The sequence below is a fragment of the Urocampus carinirostris genome, chromosome 3 (genome assembly GCF_059441175.1).
Source record: "Urocampus carinirostris isolate Australia breed hairy pipefish chromosome 3, RoL_Ucar_1.0, whole genome shotgun sequence".
Lineage (NCBI taxonomy): Eukaryota > Metazoa > Chordata > Actinopteri > Syngnathiformes > Syngnathidae > Urocampus > Urocampus carinirostris.
This window is the reverse complement of record NC_142351.1, coordinates 5959796-5980779: the sequence shown is the minus strand read 5'-3', so window position 1 is coordinate 5980779 and position 20984 is coordinate 5959796. Positions and strand designations below refer to the sequence as shown.

At 36.3% G+C, this 20984-nt stretch overlaps 2 protein-coding genes across 5 annotated transcripts in view; one reads left to right on the top strand and one right to left on the bottom strand.

Annotated features, from left to right (window-relative positions):
* Positions 1-3496, bottom strand: part of tubgcp3 (tubulin gamma complex component 3) — a 47872-nt gene extending 44376 nt beyond the window's left edge. Inside the window, exon 1 of the mRNA XM_088330487.1 lies at positions 3318-3496. Coding sequence (XP_088186613.1) covers positions 3318-3393 — 76 coding nt within the window. The 5' untranslated portion in view covers positions 3394-3496. The remainder of the gene's footprint in view (positions 1-3317) is intronic.
* Positions 3497-7897: 4401 nt separating this feature from the next.
* Positions 7898-20984, top strand: part of atp11a (ATPase phospholipid transporting 11A) — a 135162-nt gene continuing 122075 nt past the window's right edge. For all 4 annotated transcript variants that reach the window (XM_088330481.1, XM_088330480.1, XM_088330479.1 and 1 more), the window contains exon 1: positions 7898-8230. In XM_088330481.1, coding sequence (XP_088186607.1) covers positions 8186-8230 — 45 coding nt within the window. In that variant the 5' untranslated portion in view covers positions 7898-8185. The remainder of the gene's footprint in view (positions 8231-20984) is intronic.

Here is a 20984-nt window from a genome sequence, read left to right as displayed (position 1 = left end):
TTCTTCTATTTCTTTTGTTACGTGGTTATTTTAAAGCAGTTTTAGGGGGTCGGCTTTTAAGTTATTTTAAACGGTAATTTGCATATGCATAGTTAGTTTCGGACGCTACATTTTGGTGTCAGTAATCTGCGGGGTGACTGAATTCCTTTTAAAGAAAATAACTAGTACCGTATTCTCCGGACTATAGGGCGCACCGGGTTATAGGGCGCACCCCCAAAAAATAGTTTTTGGTCCTATATCTTCCATAGATAAGGCGCACCGGATTATAAGGCGCTACAATGGGAACGTTGACAAAACAGTCGGATGGTTCAGTCCAACTTATAACCCCCTTAACATTCCCAAAGCTTGAAAAGAAGCAAATACGTGTCGTAGACACGTGCGGATGCGGTGTCCGTACGATGTGACTCAAATGCATCGTTCCATCATTCGGAAGGTTAAAGTCTTGGGATTCAAGAAATGCCAACCATTCCTTAGTTTCTATTTTCTTTTTCGCTCGCAACTGTACTGTGCATATGACAATAAACACTTGGAATTGAGTTGAATTCACTCAACTCATCACAGCAACATCAAGATGGTTCTAAAACAAGATACCGGGAAAATATAAAGCCGCATAGCTCACCTAAGTTCTCACGTTCAATAATGATACGCAATCATGGTCTTCTTACAACCGTGAGTGTAGTAAATGCAGGAGAGTAAAATGTTTACAAATACAGACTAATTAAACATGTTTCTTTATGGCGTAGTTTAGCAAGCTTGCTATTCAGTCATCTTTTTCGGCCAATTGCAGGGTTTGTGTCGGCCCTCTAGCCAATCCAAGGCTCCGAATAACTTCAGCCAATAGCGATCGATTTAAAGGATGATTGACACATCTTTTTCGGCCAATTGCAGGGTTTGTTTCGGCCCTCTAGCCAATCCGAGGCTCCAAATAACTTCAGCCAATAGCGAACGATTTAACGGATGAATGACACATCTTTTTCGGCCAATTGCAGGGTTTGTTTTGGCCCTCTAGCCTATCCGAGGCTCCGAATAACTTTAGCCAATAGCGATCGATTCAAATGATGATTGACACATTGGTTAGCCAATGAAACGCCGGTATATAAATCCCAGCATACACCGCGGACTACTCCACGTTCGGGGGAAAATCGAGTCGGCGGCTGTTGCGTAGGTTGCGAGACCTTGCGATTTAATACTGAGCCATATATAAGGCGCACTGTATTATAAGGCGCATGGTCAGCTTTTGAAAAAAATTACGACTTTTAGGTGCGCCTTATAGTGCGGAAAATAGGGTTAGGGTTAGGGTTATCTCTCTTTTTCTTTCTCTTTAATCTACTAGTCCGGCCCCTGACAGAATGTTTGTTCTATCGTGTGGCCTGGCCCCCGAGTTTAAATGAGTTTGACACCCCTGCTTTAGACCAATTTTCTCTCAGCAGCAGGTGATCCCGATGGTGGCAGTGACAAAACAGTGCCATGCACTTTATACTTACAAAGAATTGTTTGCACTTTTGCTCTTGGGATCTGCAGCTGCTTTGAAATGGCTCCAAGTGACTTTCCTGACTTGTTTACGTCAATGATTCGCTTTTTCAGATCCATGCTGAGCTCCTTCGACTTTCCCATTGTAGCGTTTGTGGGTGTTTGCAACCAATGAGCCCTATTTAAATGGCCTCAGAGAAGTCACCAGCCGTAGTCACTCATAATCACTAACAAGAAGTTAAGAGACCATGCTATGAAGCTCATTTCACGGACACAACTTTCTAAGTCACCAAAATTGCTAATTTGTGTTGCTGTATGTATATTTTTGGCCCAGCAGATTTGATGAATTTTTCTGTTAACCCATAACAAAGTCATAAAAGTGTTCCAATCACTCAGAGGAAAAATCAGAGTTGTAGAAATAACTGGAAACTCAAGAGAGCCATGACACTTCTTCACTAGTGTATGTCAACTTTTGACCAAAACTGTATGTTGTCGTAGACCGCGTGCTTAAATAATGCAAATATTAAAGTTGCATGCAAATAGCCTGCAAGGGGTGTGTGTGGCACAGTTCTGAGGTCATGAGATCGAACCTCCTGTGTGGAGTTTGCATGTTCTTCCCGTGCTTGCGTGGGTTTCCTCCAGGCACTCCAGTTTCCTCCCACATTCCAAAGACATGCACATCGGGTAAATTGGCTGGTCCAAATTGTCCCTAGGTGTGAATGAGCGAGTGAGTTGTCTGTCCCTGTGTGCCCTGTGATTGGCTGGCAACCAGTTCAGGGTATCCCCTGCCCACTGCTCGAAGATAGCAAGGATGGGCTCCAGCACCCCCGCGACCCTACTGAGGATAAGCAGTGCAGATAATGGATTTCCTAGTAGGAAAATTCAAATAAGAACCTGCATCTTGACAGAACACCAAATGCATAAGAAACAGCGCATCTAGGAGCAACATTTGGACAGGTTTTTAGCAAAGTTCATTCGTGTTTTTATAGGTTTGCATGCATGTTTTGTAATAAGAACCCTACTAATGGGAAATAATTCGATAAAGCACTCTACTACTACGGTCACTGGGCTGACCCGGGTGAAAAAAGTCCTTGATGATGTTTTCTGCTCTGCTGAGGTAGCGAGAGCAGGCAACATCCTCCAGACTGGGTAGAGAGCAACCGACGATTCTCTGGGCTGTGTTGATGACCCTCTGAAGTGTTTTCCTGTCTGCTGCCGTGCACCTAGCATGCCACACTGTAATGCAGTATGTCAGAATGCTCTCCACTGTGGCTTTGTAAAAGGACACCGGCAGCTGCTGTTTCAGATGATTTTTCCTGAGCACTCTCAGGAAATGGAGTCGCAGTTGAATGAATGTTTTTTTTGTCATTTTACAAAATTAAAATTAAAATGGAGCACATTTGTCAGAAGTATGAGCATAGAACCCCCACTTACTTCAACACTTACGCCCGACTCCCACGTGGAAAACAGAATGCTTGGACCCTTGGTTTTATTGTCATTATACAAAGGGATCACCACTCATACAGGTTCATGCCGACATTTCTTGTTCAAATATTGTGTAAACTATAACTATAACCTTATCCTCCTTGTTTTATAACCTTATCTTCTCTGTTCCTTTATCTTACCTCACTGTGAATGTGTGAAACTGGAGTGTCATGCCCAATTTCGTTGTCATAATATGTTAACCCATTTTGTAACAATGACAATAAAGGTATATTATATTCTAAAATGTATACTGCTGTGCGTATAAGAAAATATTAATAATTGTGCAAAGATAATAGCAAAATATTTGCAAAAAGTAGACATTTAAATGAGTTGAATTAGGATTCAGATGTATGCTCATGTACCTTCGCTTTTCTTCGCAATTCTGCAGCACAGGGTCTGGAGAAGAAGATTGGGGGATTTCTGATCGAGAGTCGCCATTCTGGTAAAGTCCAACGTTTCGTGTGGCAAAAATCAGGGATAAATGTTTATATACAGCATATCGCAGGGAAGCATTCAAGCACCCTTCTTTAGCAACGCCATTTTGCTATGTTATAACAAGCTCGCGTAAAGAAGAGAAAAGTCACCCAGGACTGGAGAATGGACTTCAGAATAAAATACATCAAATACTACAATTCTACAAACAATGTTATTTAACCATGATAAGGTAAAATATACATTTAAATACTTAAACAAAAATAAGAAACATCTTAAATATTTGTTTAAAATGTAAAACCTATCACTGAAGTTTTACTAGATAATTATATTGAAGCGCTTGACCGGATGTGAACGTACTTATTAACGAACTTTGATGTTGCTTTCCAACATAACCCGCCGAAAAGCGTATCCAGGAAACGCAAGACGGACAAACGCAGGAAAACATTTCCGTCTCGAAACATATAAATCATTTTCAACTAGGGATTATAGTTCCTAGTCACTGAGCGCCTTTTTTGTGGATATAAGATTTAAGTGTGTATTCATCAGGATTGGGTAGGGTTACTTTAATTTGATTACTTTCAATTACTTTTTTTTTTACAATTACTCATTTTACCTCGGGGGCCACACAAACATTCTGTCGGGGGCCGGACTAGTAGATTAAAGAAAAAGAGAGAGAGATAAAGAAATAAGAGAAAGAGGGAGGGAAAAGGAGAGAGAGCGGGACAAAGAAAGAAAAAGAGAGAGAGGGAGAGAGCGTGAGAAACAAAAAATAAAAAGTCGTGTGAGAGGGGGAAAAGAAAGGGAGAGGAAGAAAGGAATCCAAAGAGAAATAGAAAGACAGAAGGAGAGAAAAGAGAAAAGAAAGCACAAAGGGTATGAAGAGAGAAAGAGAAAAGAGAGAAAAGGAAAAAAGAAAGTTAGAGCAAAAGATGTTAAAAGACACAGAGAGAGAAAGAGACAAAGAGCAACAAAGGAAGAGAAAAAGAGCGACGCAGAGAGTGAAAGAGACAGAGACAGAGTGGGAGAAAAGGGGTGGAAAAGAAAGAGAGAGAGATGGAGAAAGGCAGAGAGGGCGGGACAAAGAAAGAAAAAGAGAGAGAGGGAGAGAGCGTGAGAAACAAAAAATGAAAAGTCGTGTGAGAGGGGGAAAACAAAAGGAGAGGGAGAAAGGAATCCAAAGAGAAATAAAAAGACAGAAGGAGAGAAAAGAAAGCACAAAGGGTATGAAGAGAGAAAGAGAAAAGGAAAAAAAGAAAATAAAGCCAAAGGTTAAAAGACACAGAGAGAGAAAGAGACAAAGAGCAACAAAGGAAGAGAAAAAGAGAGACGCAGAGAGTGAAAGAGACAGAGACAGAGTGGGAGAAAAGGGGTGGAAAAGAAAGAGAGAGAAAGAGAGAGAGAGAGAAAGAAATACAAGTACAGTGTCTTTGTTCGAGGCACCTTTCTTTGGCAACATCAAGTTGACATATTTCAATCCGCAGCTTGTTTTTCCCTTGCACTTCTCTGAGTGTAATCTCGCGGGCCGGATTCAATCCCTTAGCGGGCCTGATCTGGCCCGCGGGCCGCCCGTTTGACACCTGTGGTACTTTGGTCAGAGGAGACTAAAATTGAACTTTTTGGCCTAAATGCAAAGCGTTATATTTGATGCAAATGGAACACTGCATATCGCCCTGAAAACATTACTGTCGAACATGGTGGTGGCAGCATCTTACTCTGGGGTTGATTTTCTTCAGCAGAGACTGGGACGATCGTGAAGGTTGATGGGAAGATGGAAAAAGCCAAGTACAGAGTGATTCTTGCAACAAATCTGTTGGAGTCTGCGAGAGACCTGAGAAAGGGGCCCAGGTTTCAACTTCCAACAGGACAGTGTCCCTAAATATTAAGCAACAATGGAATCCACAATTGTACATATTACCTATGTCTTGAAAAAAAGAGACAAAGAAATGAGAGAAAGAGAAGGAGAGAAAAGTAGAGGGTGGGACAAAAAAATAGAGAAAGGGACAAAGAAAGAGAGAAAAAGGAGAAAGGGAGAGAGAGCATGAGAAACAAAATAGAAAAGAAGAGAAATAATGAGAGAGGGAGAAAGAAAAAGAGAGAAAGAGAAATAGAACAAGAGAAAGAGGGAAGGAGAGAAAAGAGAAGGAAAGAAAGAGAGAAGGGGAGAAAGAGAGAAGAGGAAAGCAATGGAGAAAGAGGGAGAAAAGGAAAAAACACTGAAAGAGAGGTAGATAGCGAGTGAGAGGAAAAGGGTGGAACAGTGAGTGAGAGTGAGAGAGATAAAAAAGAAAGAAATACAAGTACAGCATTTGTGAGAGGCACCTGCCTTTGGCAAGTGCATATTTTTCAACCTGCAGCTCATTTTTCTCCTCCGCTTCTCCGAGCATTGTCCTGTGGGCCGGATTGCATCCCTTAGCGGGCCTGATCTGGCCCGCGGGCCGCATGTTTGACACCCCTGGATTAAGGACTATACACATATATGTGACCAATGTTCCCTCTAAACCAGGGGTGTCAAACATGCGGCCCGCGGGCCGGATCAGGCCCGCTCAGGGATTGAATCTGGCCCATCAGACAACACTCAAGGAAGTGCAAGGGAAAAACGAGCTGCAGGTTGAAATGTGTCAACTTGATGTTGCCAAAGAAAGGTGCCTCAAACAAAGACACTCTACTTGTATGTGTCTCTCTCTCTCTCTCTCTCTCTCTCTCTTTCTCTTTTCCTCCCTTTTCCTCTCTCTCTCTCTCTCTCTTTTTTTTCTCCTTTTTCCTCTCTCTCTGTCTCTCTCTCTCTCTCTCTCCTTCCCTTTTCCTCCCTGTTCTTGTCTCTCTCGCACTCTCGCTCTCTCACTTTCCCTTTTCCTCTCTCTATCTCGCCCGCTCTCTCGCTCTCTCGCTCTCTCGCTCTCTCGCTCTCTCACTCTCTCGCTCTCTCGTTCTCCCTTTTCCTCTGTTTCTCTCTCTCTCTCTCTCTTTTCCTCCCTTTCTCTCTCTCTCTCTCTCTTTCTCTCTCTCTCTCTTTTCCTCCCTTTCTCTCTCTCTCTCTCTCTCTCTCTCTCCTTCCCTTTTCCTCCCTGTTCTTGTCTCTCTCGCACTCTCGCTCTCTCACTTTCCCTTTTCCTCTCTCTATCTCGCCCGCTCTCTCGCTCTCTCGCTCTCTCACTCTCTCGCTCTCTCGTTCTCCCTTTTCCTCTGTTTCTCTCTCTCTCTCTCTCTCTTTTCCTCCCTTTCTCTCTCTCTCTCTCGCTCTTTCTCTCTCTCTTTTCCTCCCTTTCTCTCTCTCTCTCTCTATTTTCTTCCCTTTCTCTCTCTCTCTCTCTCTCTCTTTTCCTCCCTTTCCCTCTCTCTCTTTCTCTCACTCTTTTCCTCCCTTTTTCTTTGTCTTTCTCTCTCCCCTCTCTTTTTCTTTTTTTGTCCCGCCCTCTCTCCTTTTCCCTCCCTCTTTCTCCTATTTCTTTATCTCTCTTTTTCTTTCTCTTGAATCTACTAGTCCGGCCCCCGACAGAATGTTTGCTCTATGGTGTGGCCCCTGAGCTAAAATGAGTTGGACACCCCTGATCTAGAGTATCCTCTTGGGGTTAGGGTTAGGGTTAGAGTTAGGGTTAGGGTTAGCTTTAGACTTTGCGTTAGGAAGGTGGGAGTTTTTGGCAGTCTAACAGCGTGCTGCCAACGGTAAGACACGATCTTTTGGCGCGCCACAAAAAGTTAATTTAAACATTCAAACCACAGCTGACAAAACTCTCAAAATGCACAGTAATGTGATTGATGTTGTCACGCTGTTTGGATTTGTTTTTGTTTTGTTTCTGTCGCCTTTTATGTTAGTTTTGCCGGACGTTGCATGTTGTGCTAAAATGCTAATTCCCCTTCTAGGGATCAAAGCCAGCAGAGAAGCTTACCACGTGTTGTGTTGTGACTCATTCATTTGCAGGTAAATTGTACCCGTTCTTTACCCTCGTTATTGTTATTATTTCTATTTTCTCATATATAAAAAAAGGATGATGTTGGTTAAAATTCAGTCTAAAGAAAAATATGTTGAATTCATTGAAAATGTTAAAAAACCACTATACGATTTCTTGTTAAAATGGATGTAAAAAAGTATTGTGATGGTTGATATTATAAAATGTATTTTATGTAAACTGAAAAAAAAAGCTCTTTGATATGTTTTGGGCAGTCCAACAGCGTGATGCCAACGAGATCAAAGCCGGCAGAGAAGCTTACCACGTGTTGTGTTTGACTCATTCATTTTCAGCAACTGTAGTAAAAATATGTACAATATAACATGTTAAACCACATAAATAAACACGTTTGAAAAAAATATTATTTTGTAGTTTGCGAGGGTATGGAGCCCTGCAGCGCGACAGGTATGCGATAACAAGCCATCAGTCATGGCGCCGGGTCAGAAAATACCCCGGATGCTGTGACGTCACCCGCGTGCGCTCCTTGGATACCGTCACTATGGTAGGCGCGGCTTGAATCCAGCAGCGACAATAAGCCAGAGCGCATGCGCCAACAACACCTGGCTGCGCGTGACGCCCACCAGAGAAAAGCTTCTTTTGACGGAGGCGAGAAGCGAAACTCAGAAAAGCCACGCACAAACGGATGGTTTCTCCGTCTTCGGCTCTGTCCAGCCTGGGGGCGGGGGGATCACCGCCATAACTTGTAGCCGCCTCGTTTCTTCAACGCCGGGAGCGCGGAGAAAAAAGGAATGGAGCGGGGAGGACCGTTGAAAACAAGTTAGCGAGTTTTTTCGACTTTGAGGGGAAAAAAAAGAAGAATATTTGAACGAGCGGGACGGAAAGACGGGATGGGACTGGATCTAAGTACTCTCCGGACCCTCATCAGCAGATATGTAAGTTCCGTAGAACCAAAGCGATCCTTGAGACGTATTTTCCCTGAAACGATACTTTTAAAAGTATCTACATATTTCTTTATATTTATTTTTAAATAGATTCGTTTTATCAAATTTATTTTGAAAAGCCCACAATCAAAAAAAATCACATGATAGGTCCCTGTTTTGAGCAGTAGTATTACTGTGATTGTCCACCCATTCATTATCTGCACCGCTTATCCTCAGCAGGGTCGCGGGGGTGCTGGGTACTCTAGTTTTGTTTTTGTAGTATTTCGAAGTATTTCCATAGCAGTATTTTTATAGTGTTTTTGTTCTACTTCCGTTGTATGTTTGTAGTGTTTCCATTATATATATATATTTTTATATCTGTATTATTTTTGTAGTTTTTCAATAGTATTTTTGTAGTATTGCTGCAGTATTAATATTGTAGTAGTTCCATAGAAGTTCTTCTGTAGTTTTTTCTCAAGTATTTCTGTAGTACACCTGTAGTATTTCACATAGTAAAACACATGATATGTCCCTGTTTTGAGCAGTAGTATTACTGTGTATTCTTTCTTGGATTATTTTTTTTTTGCATTTCCGAAGATTTTTGTAGTATTTTAGTACTTTGGAGTATTTCCATCGCAGTTTATTTATAGTGTTTCTGTAGTATTCTTGTTCGACTTATGCGTTTCCATTGGACTATTTGTGTAGTATTTCTGTAGAAAACAGCTATAGTATTTTGTAGTATTGGTGCAGTATTCATATAGTCGTAGTTCCATAAAAGTATTTCTGTAGTATTTCCGGAGTAGAAGCTTTCGTATATGTATATATGTACATTTTTGGTAAGTCAGTTGTAATAGTTTTGTATTATAGAATTACTGTAGTGGTATTTTTGTGGTGGTATTTTGGATTTCTGAAGATTTTTGTAGTATTTTAGTATTTTGGAGTATTTCCATCGCAGTATATTTATAGTGTTTATGTAGTATTCTTGTTCGGCTTCTGTGTTTCCATTGTATCATTTTTGTAGTATATCTGTATTATTTTTGTAGTATTTCTGTAGAAAAACAGCTATAGTATTTTGTAGTATTGCTGCAGTATTAACATAGTCGTAGGTCCATAGAAGTGCTTCTGTAGTTTTTTTTCTCAAGTATTTCTGTAGTATTTACGGAGTAGAATCTTTAGTATATCTCTTGTACATTTTTGGTAAGTCAGTTGTAATAGTTTTGTATTATAGAATTACTGTAGTGGTATTTTTGTGGTGGTATTTTGGATTTCTGAAGATTTTTGTAGTATTTTAGTATTTTGGAGTATTTCCATCGCAGTATATTTATAGTGTTTCTGTAGTATTCTTGTTCGACTCCATTGTATCATTTTTGTAGTATATCTGTATTATTTTTGTAGTATTTCTGTAAAAAAACAGCTATAGTATTTTGTAGTATTGCTGCAGTATTAATATAGTCGTAGTTCCATTCGTCGTAGTTCTGTAGTTTTTTTCTCAAGTATTTCTGTAGTATTTCTGGAGTAGAATCTTTAGTATATCTCTTGTAAATTTTTGGTAAGTCAGTTGTAATAGTTTTGTATTATAGAATTACTGTAGTGGTATTTTTGTGGTGGTATTTTGGATTTCTGAAGATTTTTGTAGTATTTAAGTATTTTGGAGTATTTCCATCGCAGTATATTCATAGTGTTTCTGTAGTATTCTTGTTCGACTTCTGTGTATCCATTGTATCATTTTTGTAGTATATCTGTATTATTTTTGTAGATTTTCTGTAGAAAAACAGCTATAGTATTTTGTAGTATTGCTGCAGTATTATTATAGTGCTCCTGTAGTTTTTTTTCTCAAGTATTTCTGTAGTATTTCCGGAGTAGAATCTTTAGTATATCTCTTGTACATTTTTTGGTAAGTCAGTTGTAATAGTTTTGTATTATAGAATTACTGTAGTGGTATTTTTGTGGTGGTATTTTGCATTTCTGGAGATTTTTGTAGTATTTCTTTAGTATTTCGGAGGATAACTGTAGTTTTGTTTTTGTAGTAATTCAAAGTATTTCCATAGCAGTATATTCATAGTGTTTCTGTAGTATTTTTGTTCTACTTCCGTTGAATGTTTGTAGTGTTTCCAAAATATATATACTTTTTTATATCTGTGTTATTTTGGTAGTTTTTCAATAGTATTTTTGTAGTATTTGCTGCAGTATTAATATAGTAGTAGTTCCATAGAAGTGCTTCTGTAGTATTTGTGTAGTATCTTCAGAGTAGAATCTTTAGTATATCTGTAGTACATTTTTAGTAAGTCTCTCGTAATATTTTGTGGTAGTATTTTTGCATTATAGTATAACTGTAGTGGTATTTCTGTAGTTTTTTTTAAGTAATTCTGTAGGTGTTTTTTGTAGTATATTTCTTTATAATTGTAAAATAACTTTTATTTTTATAGTAGTTTTTCAATAGTATTTTTGTAGTATTGCTGCAGTATTAATATAGTAGTAGTTCCATAGAAGTGCTTCTGTAGTTTTTTTATCAAATATTTCTGTAGTATCTTCAGAGTAGAATCTTTAGTATATCTGTAGTACATTTTTAGTAAGTCTCTCGTAATATTTTGTGGTAGTATTTTTGCATTATAGTATTACTGTAGTGGTATTTCTGTAGTTTTTTTATTGAGAAGTCCTTTTTTAAGTATTTCTGTAGGTTTTTTTGAAATCACATGTAAGGTTCCTGTTTTGAGCAGTAGTATTACTGTGATTGTCTGCTTTCTTAGATTTTTGTATTATTTCTTTAGTATTTTGGAGTATTACTTTTTTATTATTATGGAAAAGTCTTTTTTAAGTATTTCTGTGTTTTTTTTGTAGTCGATTTCTTTTTTTTCTTTTTGAATAGATTTGTTTTATCAAATTCACGCCCACAATTAAAAAAATCACATGATAGGTCCCTGTTTTGAGCAGTAGTATTACTGTGTATTCTTTCTTAGATTTTTTTTTTTGCATTTCTGAAGATTTTGATAGTATTTTAGTACTTTGGAGTATTTCCATCGCAGTATATTTATAGTGTTTCCGTAGTATTCTTGTTCGACTTCTGTGTTTCAATTGTACTATTTGTGTAGTATTTCTGTAGAAAACAGCTATAGTATTTTGTAGTATTGGTGCAGTATTCATATAGTCGTAGTTCCATAAAAGTATTTCTGTAGTATTTCCGGAGTAGAATCTTTAGTATATCTCTTGTACATTTTTGGTAAGTCAGTTGTAATATGTTTGTATTATAGAATTACTGTAGTGGTATTTTTGTGGTGGTATTTTGCATTTCTGAAGATTTTTGTAGTATTTTAGTATTTTGGAGTATTTCCATCGCAGTATATTTATAGTGTTTCTGTAGTATTCTTGTTCGACTTCTGTGTTTCCATTGTATCATTTTTGTAGTATATCTGTATTATTTTTGTAGTATTTCTGTAGAAAAACAGCTATAGTATTCTGTAGTATTGCTGCAGTATTAATACAGTGCTCCTGTAGTTTTTTTCTCAAGTATTTCTGTAGTATTTCCGGAGTAGAATCTTTAGTATATCTCTTGTACATTTTTGGTAAGTCAGTTGTAATAGTTTTGTATGATAGAATTACTGTAGTGGTATTTTTGTGGTGGTATTTTGCATTTCTGAAGATTTTTGGAGTATTCATTTAGTATTTTGGAGGATAACTGTAGTTTGTTTTTTGTAGTTTTTTAAAGTATTTCCATCGCAGTATATTTATAGTGTTTCGGTCGTGTTTTTGTTCTCCTTCCGTTGCATGTTTGTAGTGTTTCCATTATATATATACTATTTTATATCTGTATTATTTTGGTAGTTTTTTAATAGTATTTTTGTAGTATTGCTGCAGTATTAATATAATAGTAGTTCCATAGAAAAGCTTTTGTAGTTTTTTCTCAAGTATTTCTGTAGTACACCTGTAGTATTTCCGGAGTAGAATCTTTAGTATATCTTTAGTATGTTTTTAGTAAGTCTGTCGTAATATTTTGTAGTAGTATTTTTGTGTTATAGTGTTACTGTAGTTTTTTTATGGAGAAGTGTTTTTTTTTAAGTATTTCTGTGTTTTTTTGTAGTAGTTTTCTTTATACAGTACTTATTTTTGAATAGATTCGTTTTATCAAATTGGTCAATGTTTTTGAGCACGACACGTCAGTAGTACTACTGCAGTTTTTTTCTTTTTAGATTTTTGTTGTGTTTCTGAGTTTTATTTTTGTAGTATTTTGAAATATTTCTACAGTAGATTTTTTTTCAAGATTTCCATAGCAGTTTATTTATAATGTTTCCGTAGTATTTTTATTGTGCTTCTGTTGTATTTTAGTAGTATTTTTGCATTTGCATATTTTTTTAATTATATCTGTATTATTTTTGTATTATTTTTGTAGCTATTTTTCTATAGTATTTCTGTATTATGTTTGTGTTGGTTTGTTGTATTTCTTTGTAAAATTACTTAAGTTTTTAGTAGTATTTTTGAGGTATTTCTGCTGTAATACAGTAGTATTTTCATAGTGCTTCTGTAGTTTTTCTCAAGTACTTCTGCAGTATATATGTGGTATTTCCATAGTAGAATCTTTGTAGTTTATCAGTAGTATATTTTTTACTATTTCAGTCATATTTTTGTATTATAGTATCACTGTAGTTGTATTTCGGTAGTTTTTATAGAGTATTTTTTGTAGGTTTTTTTTGGTATATTTCCATAGTAGTATTTTAATATTATTACTGTAGTTCTATTTCTGTTGTAATGTTTCTGTAGTTGTATTTTTGTATTATATTATTTTTATAGTAGTTCTATAGCTTTTTTTTCAGAATGTAAGCAAAATAATCTATTATATCCCTGTTTTTAAGCGACGCATATAGTAGTTCTATAGGTTTTTTTCAGAGTGTAGTTTTAGGTATTTTTGTAGTATTTCTGCAGTATCAATATAGTAATAATTCCATAGAAGTGCCTATGTAGTCTTTTCTCAAGTACATCTGTAGTGTATCCGTAGTAGAATCTTTCGTATATCTGTAGTATATTTTTAGTAAGTCTGTCGTAATACTTTTAATAGTATTTGTGTTTTATAGTATTACTGTCGTGTTATTTCGGTAGTTTTAATGGAGAAGTCACTGATTGTACCTTTAATTTTATGTGAATTCTCGAATTGTGATATAAAGACGGTATCTCTTATTTAAATGATAATATAGTCCACTGATAAGGAGAGAATACATACTGTCATTATTAGAATACATCTCAAATGTTGTTCTTAACTTCATATTTTGCTTCCCAGTGAGTATTTTATTTGTGTTTTCCTACCCCTTCTTTCTTCCAGCGCTGACAACCCTATCGAAATCTATATCTAAATCTAGTCTATCCAACTCTAATCTTTGCCTGTCTGTCTAAATGAATGCATTCATCCTGATTTGCGTGCGTGTGTGTTCGTATGTGGCTTATAGGCGAGCGAACGGCTGAAGCGATTTTCGTGAAAATGTACTCGTTTGTACTTAAGGCTTCTGGGAGTGTTTATCTAGGGTTTGTGTCAAGGCACTCCCAATAATTACAGAGATTCCTCATTTTCCGCGGTTAATAGGGACCTGAACCACCCAGGAAAAATGAAAATCAGCAAAGTAATGTCGCACCTTCATAAAAGCTTCTAAGGGGTGAGTTAAACTCACCTCAAGATGACGTCATAACCGACTCAGAGTATACGACTGTAACCCCCCCAAAAAATATTTATTTATTTTTATTAATTATATATCTACAAATAAGAACACACAGCACAAAATAGAATATGATAGAATAGAATATACCTTTATTGTCATTGTTACAAAATGGGTTGAACATATTGTGACAACGAAATTGGACCTGACATCTGAATGAGGTAGTGTGTTTGTAAGAGTTTCAGTTTTTTGTGCGGCGTGTGTTAAGGGTGGTAGTGGCTCTGGGGAAGAAACTGTCTCTGAGTCTGTTTGTATTTGTTTTGTGTGACCTGTAGCGCTTGCCGGAAGGCAGCGGGTCAAAGTCCTTGATGATGTTTTCTGCTCTGCTGAGGTAGCGAGAGCAGGCAATATCCTCCAGACTGGGTAGAGAGCAACCAACGATTTTCTGGGCTGTGTTGATGACCCTCTGAAGTGTTTTCCTGTCTGCTACGTAATGCAGTATGTCAGAATGCTCTCCACTGTGGCTTTGTAAAAGGACACCGGCAGCTGCTGTTTCAGATGATTTTTCCTGAGCACTCTCAGGAAATGGAGTCGCAGTTGAATGAATGTTTTTATTGTCATTTCACAAAATTAAAATTAAAATGGAGCACATTTGTCAGAAGTATGAGCATGGAACCCCCACTTACTTCAACAGTTACGCCCGACTCCCACGCGGAAATCAGAATGCTTGGACCCTTGGTTTTATTGTCATTATACAAAAGGCAAACAAAAATTGGAGGGTTTTTCCTTTCAGTTTAAGAAAGCAATTTAGAGAGCGGCTGTCTAGCTGCACGGTATCATCCGGTGTCCTCGAATGGAGACAGATGTCCACGATAATTCATTTAGTGGTTTTGTACGAGGTTTGGCTCCAAAGTCAATGCCTAATTGACCCGGGATGACGGGATACACGGTCCACAGCGGTGGCTTGGAAAATTTGTTAGCTTAGCCGTTAGCAGTAGTCCGGACCAGCAGCACCGCTATTGCCTTCTCCTAGAAGCCACGTGAGTCTCTACCGGAACCCGATAATAATCCACAAAGCACCTAGTGGTGATCACAATTCCGTGGCCCTTTTCTGACTTTCCTAAGACAATGCTTGCAATCTACAATGACGTTCCTACCAGTGACTGAGACGATCCGGGTTAGAAGAAAAATAGGCAAGACGACTTAAAATTTTACTTATGTATGCCCCGTACAAAAATAGTCACACAGCGTACGTAATTTGAAATGATTTTCCTGTATTTTATACGCTTCTTAAGTTGACTGGTATGTTCATATCGCTCTGAGGTGTTGCGCCCTTTTTGGCCTGTATCTCGAGACAAGTTTGAACTTGCACAGAAATCTGTCATGCAACCCCAAAGTGGAGCTTATCTACTTCAGATCTTAAGACCCATCCCGAAAATCATTTAACTCATATATAGCTCTTTCAATGGGTAGACTTAGACTCTCTGACTGGTTGCTGTTACCTTTACCGAAGGTCCTCGGTTGACAGATTCCGTTCCTGTTTGGGTCGTCAGGGAAATCAACAGATCGTAGCAGGAGAAAAACAAACAAAAACACAGGACAGGCAAAAAAAGGGCTACACAAGGATACGGCTGGAAGTGTGAAATTTCCTACGGGGATGAATAAAGTATCCATCTCGACATCTAGACATCTATCTATCTAGCCATCCATCTATCTATCTAGACATCTATCTAGACATCTATCCATCTATCTCTCTAGACATTTATCGATCTAGACATCTATCCATCTATCTATCTAGACATCTATCTATCTAGACATTTATCCATCCATCTATCTATCTAGACATTTATCCATCTATCTATCAATCTAGACATCTATTTATCGAGACACCTATCTATCTATCTATCTAGACATCTAGACATCTATCCATCTATCTTGACTTCTAGACATCTATCTATCTATCTATCTATCTATCTATCTATCTATCTATCTATCTATCTATCTAGATATCTAGACATCTATCTATCTATCTAGACATCTATCTAGACATCTATCTAGACATCCATCTATCTAGCTACTATCTATCTAGACATCTATCTGTCTAGACATCTATCTATCTAGACATCTATCTAGACATCTAGACATCTATCTAGATAACTATCTATCTAGACATCTGTCTAGACACCTATCTATCATCTAGACATCTATCTATCATCTAGACATCTATTTATCTGGACATCTACCTATCTAGACATCTATCTAGACATCTATCTATCTCGACATCTATCTATCTATCTAGACATCTATCTATCTAGACATCTAGAGATCTATCTATCTAGACATCTATCTATCTAGACTTCTATCTTGACATCTACCTAGACATCTATCTAAACATCTATCTATCTAGACATCCATCTATCTAGACATCTAGACATCTATCCATCTATCTTGACCTCTAGACATCTATCTATCTATCTATCTATCTATCTATCTATCTATCTATCTATCTATCTATCTATCTATCTATCTAGATATCTAGACATCTATCTATCTATCTAGACATCTATCTAGACATCTATCTAGACATCCATCTATCTAGCTACTATCTATCTAGACATCTATCTGTCTAGACATCTATCTATCTAGACATCTATCTAGACATCTAGACATCTATCTAGATAACTATCTATCTAGACATCTGTCTAGACACCTATCTATCATCTAGACATCTATCTATCATCTAGACATCTATTTATCTGGACATCTACCTATCTAGACATCTATCTAGACATCTATCTATCTCGACATCTATCTATCTATCTAGACATCTATCTATCTAGACATCTAGAGATCTATCTATCTAGACATCTATCTATCTAGACTTCTATCTTGACATCTACCTAGACATCTATCTAAACATCTATCTATCTAGACATCCATCTATCTAGACATCTAGACATCTATCCATCTATCTTGACTTCTAGACATCTATCTATCTATCTATCTATCTATCTATCTATCTATCTATCTATCTATCTATCTATCTATCTATCTATCTATCTATCTATCTATCTAGATATCTAGACATCTATCTATCTATCTAGACATCTATCTAGACATCTATCTAGACATCCATCTATCTAGCTACTATCTATCTAGACATCTATCCGTCTAGACATCTATCTATCTAGACATCTATCTAGACATCTAGACATCTATCTAGATAACTATCTATCTAGACATCTGTCTAGACACCTATCTATCATCTAGACATCTATCTATCATCTAGACATCTATTTATCTGGACATCTACCTATCTAGACATCTATCTAGACATCTATCTATCTCGACATCTATCTATCTATCTAGACATCTATCTATCTAGACATCTAGAGATCTATCTATCTAGACATCTATCTATCTAGACTTCTATCTTGACATCTACCTAGACATCTATCTAAACATCTATCTATCTAGACATCCATCTATCTAGACATCTAGACATCTATCTATCTAGACATCTAGACATCTATCTATCTAGTATTCTAGACATGTAGACATCTAGACATCTAGTCATCTATCTATCTAGACATCTAGACATCTAGCTTTCGAGACATCTAGACATCTATCTGGACATCTAGACATCTATCTAGACATCCAGACATCTATCTAGACATCTAAACATCTATCTAGACATCTATCTGTCTAGACCACTATCTATCTAGACATCTATCTACCTAGACATCTATAGATCTATCTATCTAGACATCTAGACCTCTATCTAGACATCTATCTATCTAGCCATCCATCTATCTATCTAGACATCTACCTAGACATTTATCTAGACATCTATCTAGACATCTATCTAGACATCTATCTATCTAGACATCTGTCTAGACATCTATCTATCATCTAGACATCTATCTATCATCTAGACATCTATTTATCTGGACATCTACCTATCTAGACATCTATCTAGACATCTATCTCTCTCGACATCTATCTATCTATCTATCTATCTATCTATCTATCTATCTATCTATCTATCTATCTATCTATCTATCTATCTATCTATCTATCTATCTATCTATCTATCTATCTATCTATCTATCTATCTATCTATCTATCTATCTATCTATCTATTTATCTATCTATCTATCTATCTATCTATCTATCTATCTATCTATCTATCTATCTATCTATCTAGACATCTATCTATCTAGACATCTAGACATCTATCTATCTAGTATTCTAGACATGTAGACATCTAGACATCTAGTCATCTATCTATCTAGACATCTAGACATCTAGCTTTCGAGACATCTAGACATCTATCTGGACATCTAGACATCTATCTAGACATCCAGACATCTATCTAGACATCTAAACATCTATCTAGACATCTATCTGTCTAGACCACTATCTATCTAGACATCTATCTACCTAGACATCTATAGATCTATCTATCTAGACATCTAGACCTCTATCTAGACATCTATCTATCTAGCCATCCATCTATCTATCTAGACATCTACCTAGACATTTATCTAGACATCTATCTAGACATCTATCTATCTAGACATCTGTCTAGACATCTATCTATCATCTAGACATCTATCTATCATCTAGACATCTATTTATCTGGACATCTACCTATCTAGACATCTATCTAGACATCTATCTCTCTCGACATCTATCTATCTATCTATCTATCTATCTATCTATCTATCTATCTATCTATCTATCTATCTATCTATCTATCTATCTATCTATCTATCTATCTATCTATCTATCTATCTATCTATCTATTTATCTATCTATCTATCTATCTATCTATTTATCTATCTATCTATCTATCTATCTATCTATCTATCTATCTATCTATCTATCTATCTATCTATCTATCTATCTATCTATCTATCTATCTATCTATCTATCTATCTATCTATCTATCTATCTATCTATCTATCTATCTATCTATCTAGAGATCTAGACATCTAGAGATCTATCTATCTAGACATTTATCTATCTAGATATCTATCTATCTAGACATCTATCTATCTAGACATCTACCTAGACATCTATCTAAACATCTATCTATCTAGATATCTATCTAGACATTTAGACATCTAGACATCTATCTTTTTAGACATCTAGACATCTATCTATCTAGACATCTACCTATCTATCGAGGCATCTATCTAGACATCTATCTATCTATCTATCTATCTATCTATCTATCTATCTATCTATCTATCTATCTATCTATCTATCTATCTATCTATCTATCTATCTATCTATCTATCTATCTATCTATCTATCTATCTATCTATCTATCTATCTATCTATCTATCTATCTATCTATCTATCTATCTATCTATCTATCTATCTATCTATCTATCTATCTATCTATCTATCTATCTATCTATCTAGACATCTATCTAGACATCCATCTAGACATCCATCTAGACATCTATCTATCTATCTATCTATCTATCTATCTATCTATCTATCTATCTATCTATCTATCTATCTATCTATATAGACATTTATCTATCCATCTATCTAGACATCTATCCATCTATCTAGACATCTATCTATCTATCTAGACATCTATCTATCTAGACATCTAGAGATCTATCTATCTAGACATCTATCTATCTAGACTTCTATCTTGACATCTACCTAGACATCTATCTAAACATCTATCTATCTAGACATCCATCTATCTAGACATCTAGACATCTATCTATCTAGACATCTAGACATCTATCTATCTAGTATTCTAGACATGTAGACATCTAGACATCTAGTCATCTATCTATCTAGACATCTAGACATCTAGCTTTCGAGACATCTAGACATCTATCTGGACATCTAGACATCTATCTAGACATCCAGACATCTATCTAGACATCTAAACATCTATCTAGACATCTATCTGTCTAGACCACTATCTATCTAGACATCTATCTACCTAGACATCTATAGATCTATCTATCTAGACATCTAGACCTCTATCTAGACATCTATCTATCTAGCCATCCATCTATCTATCTAGACATCTACCTAGACATTTATCTAGACATCTATCTAGACATCTATCTAGACATCTATCTATCTAGACATCTGTCTAGACATCTATCTATCATCTAGACATCTATCTATCATCTAGACATCTATTTATCTGGACATCTACCTATCTAGACATCTATCTAGACATCTATCTCTCTCGACATCTATCTATCTATCTATCTATCTATCTATCTATCTATCTATCTATCTATCTATCTATCTATCTATCTATCTATCTATCTATCTATCTATCTATCTATCTATCTATCTATCTATCTATCTATCTATCTATCTATCTATCTATCTATCTATCTATCTATCTATCTATCTATCTATCTATCTATCTATCTATTTATCTATCTATCTATCTATCTATCTATCTATCTATCTATCTATCTATCTATCTATCTATCTATCTAGACATCTATCTATCTAGACATCTAGACATCTATCTATCTAGTATTCTAGACATGTAGACATCTAGACATCTAGTCATCTATCTATCTAGACATCTAGACATCTAGCTTTCGAGACATCTAGACATCTATCTGGACATCTAGACATCTATCTAGACATCCAGACATCTATCTAGACATCTAAACATCTATCTAGACATCTATCTGTCTAGACCACTATCTATCTAGACATCTATCTACCTAGACATCTATAGATCTATCTATCTAGACATCTAGACCTCTATCTAGACATCTATCTATCTAGCCATCCATCTATCTATCTAGACATCTACCTAGACATTTATCTAGACATCTATCTAGACATCTATCTATCTAGACATCTGTCTAGACATCTATCTATCATCTAGACATCTATCTATCATCTAGACATCTATTTATCTGGACATCTACCTATCTAGACATCTATCTAGACATCTATCTCTCTCGACATCTATCTATCTATCTATCTATCTATCTATCTATCTATCTATCTATCTATCTATCTATCTATCTATCTATCTATCTATCTATCTATCTATCTATCTATCTATCTATCTATCTATCTATCTATTTATCTATCTATCTATCTATCTATCTATT